The sequence below is a fragment of the Osmia lignaria genome, unplaced genomic scaffold (genome assembly GCF_051020975.1).
Source record: "Osmia lignaria lignaria isolate PbOS001 unplaced genomic scaffold, iyOsmLign1 scaffold0180, whole genome shotgun sequence".
NCBI lineage: Eukaryota > Metazoa > Arthropoda > Insecta > Hymenoptera > Megachilidae > Osmia > Osmia lignaria.
This window is the reverse complement of record NW_027478321.1, coordinates 12,941-21,922: the sequence shown is the minus strand read 5'-3', so window position 1 is coordinate 21,922 and position 8,982 is coordinate 12,941. Positions and strand designations below refer to the sequence as shown.

The 8,982-nt window shown below is 45.3% G+C and overlaps 1 protein-coding gene across 1 annotated transcript; it reads right to left on the bottom strand.

The window, feature by feature from the left end:
* Positions 1 to 764: 764 nt before the first annotated feature.
* On the bottom strand, positions 765 to 4,723 carry LOC143308190 (uncharacterized). The gene has a single exon (XM_076693155.1). It carries the CDS (start codon positions 4,478 to 4,480, stop codon positions 1,535 to 1,537), a length of 2,946 nt encoding a protein of 981 aa, XP_076549270.1. The 5' UTR covers positions 4,481 to 4,723; the 3' UTR covers positions 765 to 1,534.
* Between the last annotated feature and the right edge of the window lie 4,259 nt (positions 4,724 to 8,982).

Below are 8,982 nucleotides of genomic sequence, written 5' to 3'. Positions count from 1 at the left end.
ACAGCCCGATTTGACCCGTTTCTTGCTGAAAACGCACTCCCTTGCACGATTTTGCTCCGGTTTGTGTCGTTCTGCACTATATCGTACCCAAATAACACATTTCCGTCGATAGTTTGACGATATCAGTGACGGTTCAACAATTACAGCCCGATTTGACCCATTTCTCGCTGAAAACGCCCTCCCTTGTACGATTTTGGTCCGGTTTGTGTCGTTTTGCACTATATCGTACCCAAATAGCACATTTCCGTCGAGAATTTGACGATATCACGATTTGACGCATTTTTCGCTGAAAACGCAATCCCTTGCACGATTTTGATCCGGTTTGTGTCGTTCTGCACTATATCGGAGCCATATAGCACATTTCCGTCGAGAGTTTGACGATATCAGAGACGGTTCAACAATTACAGCCCGAATTGACCCGTTTGTTGCTGAAAACGCACTCCCTTGCACGTGTTACGGCCCGGCTCTCGCTACTGGGCGGCAGAGCAGTGCTTCTCCGTTCCGTAATCTAATATCACAATCTTTTAGGTCAACCGGTGCGTTACGTCCGGATCTACCTGGGAACCCGTGGCTGGTTGTCGTCTTGGCAGGAACTGTCCTCGTGGATCACTCGCGTACCGATCGTTTTATCTTATTACTTGCCTTTATTTGTAAAGGCTCGCGAACCGATGAGGTGAGCGAATGTAACAACTCAGGATTCAGTAAAATAAAATAATATATTTTTGAATAAAATAATATAAGTATTTAATTATTATAAACTCCTTTCTAACTCTTTCACAATATCTTTAGTATTATAGACTGATTAAGAACCGCTGAGGTTTGACTTAATGACGCGAACTTGTGTCGCCGGAATATTCGTTGTCGCTTGGAATTTGTCGACAACGAGTGTGCCGGGACGATTCAGAGCGGAGCGGATCCGGTGAATGACGACGAGCCTAGGTCTCGTGGCTCTTTTATAATGTTTTAAACAAAGGATCTCTTGTCTAAGAGATTAACGTATCTGTCAGCGTTTCTTAGTCAGAGGTGACTTAAAGTAATCTTATCTCTAACTTAGTCATAACATCCTTTATGACTCGAGTGTCGATTGCTGGCTAATTGGAAGCGCTATCGACACGTAACATAAACCTAGTAATCTTAAACTAACAATCTTATTTCCTAGAATCGAATATTCATACTCTGGACATAAACATCCTGTGCAGCGCTAATCTTATCTATAACAGACTTGAGTTTCGCTTGGCGTGAGAATGCAATGTTGCTTGGCATGAATAACGTGGTGATTAATATATAGATTATAATATCGTGTGACTAATACAATATGGTCGCACGATGATGAAATGGAATACATAGGTGATACATCGCTTGAGAATATAAGGTAAGTATAACAATTGAATATAAGGTAAGTATACATGATTAGATATAAGTGATAATACAATACAATAGATAATAACGTAGGCTTACTAACTAACTCCAACGTCGTGTCCCGACGTAACACCTCCCCCCCTAGGGTAACAAATTTCTTGCAAAGAAATTTGTTTCAAGGTTCATCGCGGGTTACTGGAAACAATAGTCTTGGACGCGGAGATCGTTCAACAAGGGGACGCGTAGGGGTGCGTTCACTTATTGGGATATGTATCTCACTTAATGGGGTGGACGGGGCGTTGTCGCTCTTCTGGGGTAAGCACTCTCTCCCTCCGGTGTTCAGCTCTTCTTTCCTCTTTTTCAGAAATATGCAGAAGTAGCTCATTGAACTCCATAAGGCTGCCACGAGTCTCATGCTCCATCCATAAGCTGCGTGTAACGCGATACCGTTGAGTATGGTGGTGATGATCAGCCTGATTGCCTGTACTGCCACGTACAATCCAATTACTCCTGATGTCACCGATCCGAATGTGATGAATCCGTTCCAGAATTTGCGGGCTGCGGATTCTGCGATACGGTTGATTGATGCCTCATCTAGCAGGTGCGAGAGTTGCACGTTTCCTTGTGCGTACTGTCGTCCGGTCACACCTTGGACTAGGGTGTTGATAACGGCTGTCTTCTCGATAGGGAACATGATATGATCCCGTAATCTTGTAATATCTTCCGGAGAGTAGATGCCTCCAGTTGCCAAGTTTGCTGGGTCGACATACTTCCAGGTAGGTTGTGTGATGGATTGCATTCGTTGAGGTGGAATGGCTTCTACCACACGTGGTGTGATGCGATACCAAGAATTATGTATCTTGTACATTGTTGGTATCAAGCTGCTGCAGTCTTTGCGCGTTCCTGCAGAGGTGAGAATCCTAGTTTTTGGCGTTAGAAAATAACTAGAATTTTTATATGTTACGGGCAACTCATTATGACAGTGTTTCGTTCTTCGGAGTCTACAGCTAACTGGAATACACTTAATAATATGTATGACTTCTCCTGCCGAAATTGCCATGTGTCCTGGTTGCTTCGTAATTGCGAGGGCCATTTCCTCGGGTGCTACGTGGATTAGTGCAAGGGCGTTCTGGATTACCTGCCTTTCGAGGTGACACCGCTGCATAACGACGTCCTTGTATAATTGTGATAACTGCGTGCGTATGTGCTTTTCCACGTAGATGAACTTTGAGTTGACATATGTAAAAATGTCTAGATTTTCCACGGATGTGGGTTGTGTGCGAGGAAGTTTTCCATTTTTATCTGTTTCCAAGATCAGAAGCTTGGGATGTTCCGTCTTGACTAGCGTGTATCCGCAAACTGTTGAGTTGTGGGTTGTAGCCAGTGCGAATGTCGTGGCATCGGCCATGACCGTGTAGAGAAGGGGTCCGTTGGATCCATGCGGTATTATCTTCGTCGCCTTTCCTTCGTATAACACATTGTACTTACTAAATTCGCAATAGTCCTTTGGAATAGAGTCCCAGTAGGTGTGTCCTGCTTCTGGGTCGAGGCACACTTCTTCCTGGAGACGGCACTGGTACCCTGACTTTAAAATTATTTGCCCTGTCGATAATTTTACCGTTGCAGGATAACTTTGAACAGTGATCTTGACGAGCCCTTGTACGACGACGTTGTCCCATGATCCAAATGGGTCGGCGTACGATGTTCCGGTGCACGATCCATCCATCGTGATTGTTCCGGCTAATGTGAGGCTGAATGTCACTGAAGAGTTTCTTCCAACTCCCGAGATTTGTACGGATGACGAAATTGCGATCGATCCGGTGGCGTGCAGCGTTCGGCAGGCCTCTCGTGATGTTTGGAAGATGTATTGTTGACGTCCGTTTTGAACGACTGAAGTGTGGGAGTGCATCCCGCAATAGTAAATCGAACGGTCGATTTCTACTTTGCATTGAATAACTGGGGCGCTATTGTAGTCACCCAGTTGTAGAAGTTGAATATTTGTTGATTGCGTTGCAGGTTCTGCGTCCACAGGTTCGCAATCGATGGGATCCACGGCTGAGAGCGTCGTTACGTTGAGAGTCCTTCCTCCGCAATCGTACCCGATGAGCGCGTGTGCCGGAGCAATCCCGAAGAGCAAGGCCAAGAGCACCATTCCGCTTGTTGGATTCATCTTCAACTGTTGCGGCTCGTTCGATGGTTGTCCCTTTTGAAGCCTCTTATCGTTAAAAGGGGGTGTCTGGTTTCTCTTGAACCTTATCCCCTTTATATTTACACGAAGAAATCCCCTGGCGATTTCTGTGTTTACATTGTGAATATCCAATGAATCATTCCACAAAGGTTTATGTGAAACGATTTGGATTTTGTTATCTCTGGAGAGCTGATTGATCATGCTAAATAAACCCTTGTGTAACGAGTCGTACATGAATAACCATTTATTGAAACTAAGCTTAATCTTTGTTTGCGTAGACTTTACTTTATTTTGTGATGATGATATTTTCGGAGACGATGAGGTGCTAGGACTTTGGCTAGGCTTATCCTCGTTTTCGCGTGTGCACGAGCATGAGCGGATCAGAGGCTCGTGTCTGACCTTCTTCCTTGAACTGATCAAGGGATTATTTTTATTTTTATTTTCATCATCACTTGAACTCGGCTCTGGGCGGACCAGAGGTTCATGGGTCATAGACTCGTGTTTCCTCGTTGCACTGACGCATCGTACGGTTGGTCTATGATCCTTGTCTACGCGTTTATCGCTAGTCGTGACGCACGAGTTTAATTCCTGCCGCGACACGATTTCTGCGATTGTTTTGATTCCCGTTAGTTTTTTATTAACAAATGGCAACTCGGTGCCTTTCCACAGCACGACCTGTTTTACGTAGGATATTTCAGCGCCATCGTTTAAGAAGGCAGCCCCCAGGATACCGTCCATAGGTATCGGGAAGTCGTCGGAGACAACTTGAAAAGTGGCGGTTTTACCATAAATTGATATCTCTGTCGAACCCAAGGTTTTCACATAGCCGTTCGTAATTCCCGTGATTTTGAGGGCGCCGGTTGTGTCGACCGCGGTGTTCGTAGATAATATGCCAGATTTTACTATATTTGGCTCCGCGCCGGTGTCTATCATGAAGATACCTGTCTTTGCTAATTCAGGCGCGGTTAAAGAAATACGCGGAACCGAAGTGTCGATTTTTCCTAGCGAGGAAATTTTTATTGATTTCTTTCTTCGGTCGCGTTTAGTATTCGGTGAATCGGACTCTCGTTTGCCTCCCGCTGCCGATCCTGTATTGGCGCGAGGCTTCGCTCGTTTCCCGAATTAGAAGTTTTATAGACTTTCGTGTTGCTATTCACGCGTTTGTCGGATTCCTTTTTCCAACATTCCTGGGCATCGTGTCCTACACGTTGACAGTATGAACACGATTTTCGCGTAGCTACATTATTCCTCGAATTCCCAGCCTCGTTCGCACGCGTCGGCAGCGGATTATTCTCGCGCCTGGACGGTGGTAGGTAACGAGGTGGTGACGCAACGCGAGACTCACTTCGTCGTGGAGGCTGATTTTCAAATTCGCGGTATTCCCTGTCGCGGTTTCTATCTTCCTCGCGATAGGAATCCTTTCGTGGCGCGTAACGCGTTTCCTCTCGATAGGAATTGTAATCGTTTCTGCGACGTACCGGTTCGGGCGACTCGTACCGGCGGTACTCGCGATCTGGAGAGCGTCTCCATGAATTATAATTTGGCGAATAGGAACGATACGGTGATGGGCTGCGAGCATCGCGCGGCTCGTATGCGTTCGCGAATTGTACGCGTCGCGTGTCAGCTGTCGATCTACCGTATCGACTTCGATCTAATTCAGCTTGTTTGTGAACGCGTATAGCTTCGTCGAATACGTGAATCAACGGTAGATTCCTGAAAGCGCGCATTTCCGTTCTCAATGTCGGATTTAGCCCGTTGATGAAACTATTGATTGTAAAGTCGTCGACGTTCGCGACGTCGGGTGATTGTCTGTTGCAATCTAAAATCGCGTCACGCAAATCTTTAACGCGACCGATGAAGTCGAGAATATGCTCGTTCGGCTTCATATATATATTTGCCATTTCCCCGCGGAAATGGTCGACGGATCTTCGGGGTTCGAAGACATCCTTTAACCGATTACATAATTCGGTAACGGTCTCGCAAAATTCGTCCTCAATTGCGAGTGCTGCACGTCCGCGTAATTTAGTAAATATTAATCGGACGAGCGTACGTTCAGCTTGCGGCGGCACGATCCCTTTTGCGCGTCGGCACGCTCGACTAAACTGAAGCGCGGTTATGTTGTTTCCGTCAAAGACCGGTATAGTATTAACGGCTTCCTTTAACGTGAAATCTGAAGATTCCGCGGATTCGCGTCGCGGTGAATCTGATAGCGGCATTGTCGATGCCGTGGGAACGCGTTCTGTAGCTTGCGCGTTCGTTTCTTGCATATCGCGGCGTAGTTTTTCTATTTCCGCGCGTAAAACATCTTTCTCTTTTTGCGCGTTAGCGGCTTCTAATCTTTCTGCTTCGACGCGGCGTTCTGTTTCTCTAACGCGGCGTTCTCGCTCTACTAAATTCCTCTCGTATTCGAGGAGCTCGTCTTTGCTCGCAGCCGCGTCCGTTTGTCGCGTGGAACGGGTTTCGCGGTTTGCCATTTTGACGGGTTTGAAATAAAGCGGAATATTTTAAAATTGTGTACTCACTTTATTGGAAATTGAATTTAAACTCGCACCACTCCTGTACGGATGACGGGACGGTGTACAAGTCGTCGCTTTCTTTTCGTGCGAACGCTAACAACACTTCGTCCGGTATCTCGCGGTGGTCACGCACTTTTCGCGATTTTTCGAAGTCTATAAATTCAATTCCTTCGCCTTCGCAGATATCTATAGTTTCAACCGTTTTTCTTTTCTTTTCGCTAATACATAATCTAAATTCCTCTACCGTCGAGGTTTCGCTTAAAATGTCAAAATCTGGCGACGGCGAAAAGGATGGCGATGGCGGTTCGCAGCCCGTCGCTTCAGGATCGGTGAATTCGCTAGCTGGAACGTCGACTGCAGCGAGGTTTTGCGCCCAGTCTTCCGGAGTAACACTGTGCACTGAGTCAGCGACAATTTGAAACTCGGAGACCAAGTCAGCAACGTTTCGCGCGATCTGTTCGCTTCTGCGCTTTCTTTCCTGAACGCGGCGACCAGCTCGGCAGCCTCGTTTCCTTTTCTGTTGAGTCGCGTTTAATTAATAAAATAATTCGAGAAAATACTCTTTGAAATCCCGAAAGGGTAAAAACGTACCTTAGCAGGCTTCTCAACTTTCGCGGATTGCACGCGCAAGTTGGAACGCTTCTGATAATTAGTTTTTCCCACTAAAAAAAAAATTTTTTTTGGGAAAATTAGCGTTGAAACGATTGAAACTTTCACTGAATTTAGTATTTCCTTTAATAATTACTTTTCTTTCCCGTACTTGACACTTTCCCGAACGTAAGAGACGATACTTTCACAGACTCTATCTTACGTGTTACTACCGTCGCGGTTAGTCGGAGACTGATGTGCCTCGCAGCGCTGTCTCGGCTCGTCTGGCGTTTGACGCGGAGTGGGAGACGCTGCGGAGTAGGGATGGCGCGTAGTAGGGGCAATGCTAGAGCTGCCTGTAGCGTGGTGGTGGATGACTCACCCGCTGGCGCGTCAACAAGGCCCTGATCTATCGCTCGAGGAAAACAAGGTCATAAACCGTTGGAGAAAAATATTTTTGTCACGTCGACACGATGATTAACGCTAGTGACAAACAATTTCGACCCGAACGGTGACGGCTTGATTTCTGATAAACACGGTCGTAAATTATTCTGACCCTTGGATTCACACAGATATATTTCTTATTGCAAACCTTTACTTACGCGTATGTCTCGTAGAGCGTCCCTTTTGCAGACGGTACCTGGTCACGGTGATTGTGGAAATATCCCACCGCTGCCACCAATTTGTTACGGCCCGGCTCTCGCTACTGGGCGGCAGAGCAGTGCTTCTCCGTTCCGTAATCTAATATCACAATCTTTTAGGTCAACCGGTGCGTTACGTCCGGATCTACCTGGGAACCCGTGGCTGGTTGTCGTCTTGGCCGGAACTGTCCTCGTGGATCACTCGCGTACCGATCGTTTTATCTTATTACTTGCCTTTATTTGTAAAGGCTCGCGAACCGATGAGGTGAGCGAATGTAATAACTCTGGATTTAGTAAAATAAAATAATATATTCTTGAATAAAATAATATAAGTATTTACTTATTATAAACTCCTTTCTAACTCTTTCACAATATCTTTAGTATTATAGACTGATTAAGAACCGCTGAGGTTTGACTTAATGACGCGAACTTGTGTCGCCGGAATATTCGTTGTCGCTTGGAATTTGTCGACAACGAGTGTGCCGGGACGATTCAGAGCGGAGCGGATCCGGTGAATGACGACGAGCCTAGGTCTCGTGGCTCTTTTATAATGTTTTAAACAAAGGATCTCTTGTCTAAGAGATTAACGTATCTGTCAGCGTTTCTTAGTCAGAGGTGACTTAAAGTAATCTTATCTCTAACTTAGTCATAACATCCTTTATGACTCGAGTGTCGATTGCTGGCTAATTGGAAGCGCTATCGACACGTAACATAAACCTAGTAATCTTAAACTAACAATCTTATTTCCTAGAATCGAATATTCATACTCTGGACATAAACATCCTGTGCAGCGCTAATCTTATCTATAACAGACTTGAGTTTCGCTTGGCGTGAGAATGCAATGTTGCTTGGCATGAATAACGTGGTGATTAATATATAGATTATAATATCGTGTGACTAATACAATATGGTCGCACGATGATGAAATGGAATACATAGGTGATACATCGCTTGAGAATATAAGGTAAGTATAACAATTGAATATAAGGTAAGTATACATGATTAGATATAAGTGATAATACAATACAATAGATAATAACGTAGGCTTACTAACTAACTCCAACGTCGTGTCCCGACGTAACACACGATTTTGCTCCGGTTTGTGTCGTTCTGCACTATATCGTACCCAAATAGCACATTTCCGTCGATAGTTTGACGATATCAGCGACGGTTCAACAATTACAGCCCGATTTGACCCATTTCTCGCTGAAAACGCACTCGCTTGCACGATTTTGGTCCGGTTTGTGTCGTTTTGCACTATTTCGTACCTAAATAGCACATTTCCGTCGAGAATTTGACGATATCACGATTTGACCCATTTCCCGCTGAAAACGCACTCCCTTGCACGATTTTCCTCCGGTTTGTGTCGTTTTGCACTATATCGTACGCAAATAGCACATTTCCGTCGAGAATTTGTCGATATCATTGACGATTTAACAATTACAGCCCGATTTGACCCGTTTTTCGCTGAAAACGCACTCCCTTGCACGATTTTGCTTCGGTTTGTGTTGTTCTGCACTATATCGGACCCAAATAGCACATTTCCGTCGAGAGTTTGACGATATCAGCGACGGTCTAACAATTACAGCCCGATTTGACCCATTTCTCGCTGAAAACGCACTCCCTTGTACGATTTTGGTCCGGTTTGTGTCGTTTTGCACTATTTCGTACCTAAATAGCACATTTCCGT

Coding starts and splice junctions, on each gene's coding strand:
- LOC143308190 (XM_076693155.1), bottom strand. CDS start 4,480: ATGATAGACACCGGCGCGGAGCCAAATATAGTAAAATCTGGCATATTA.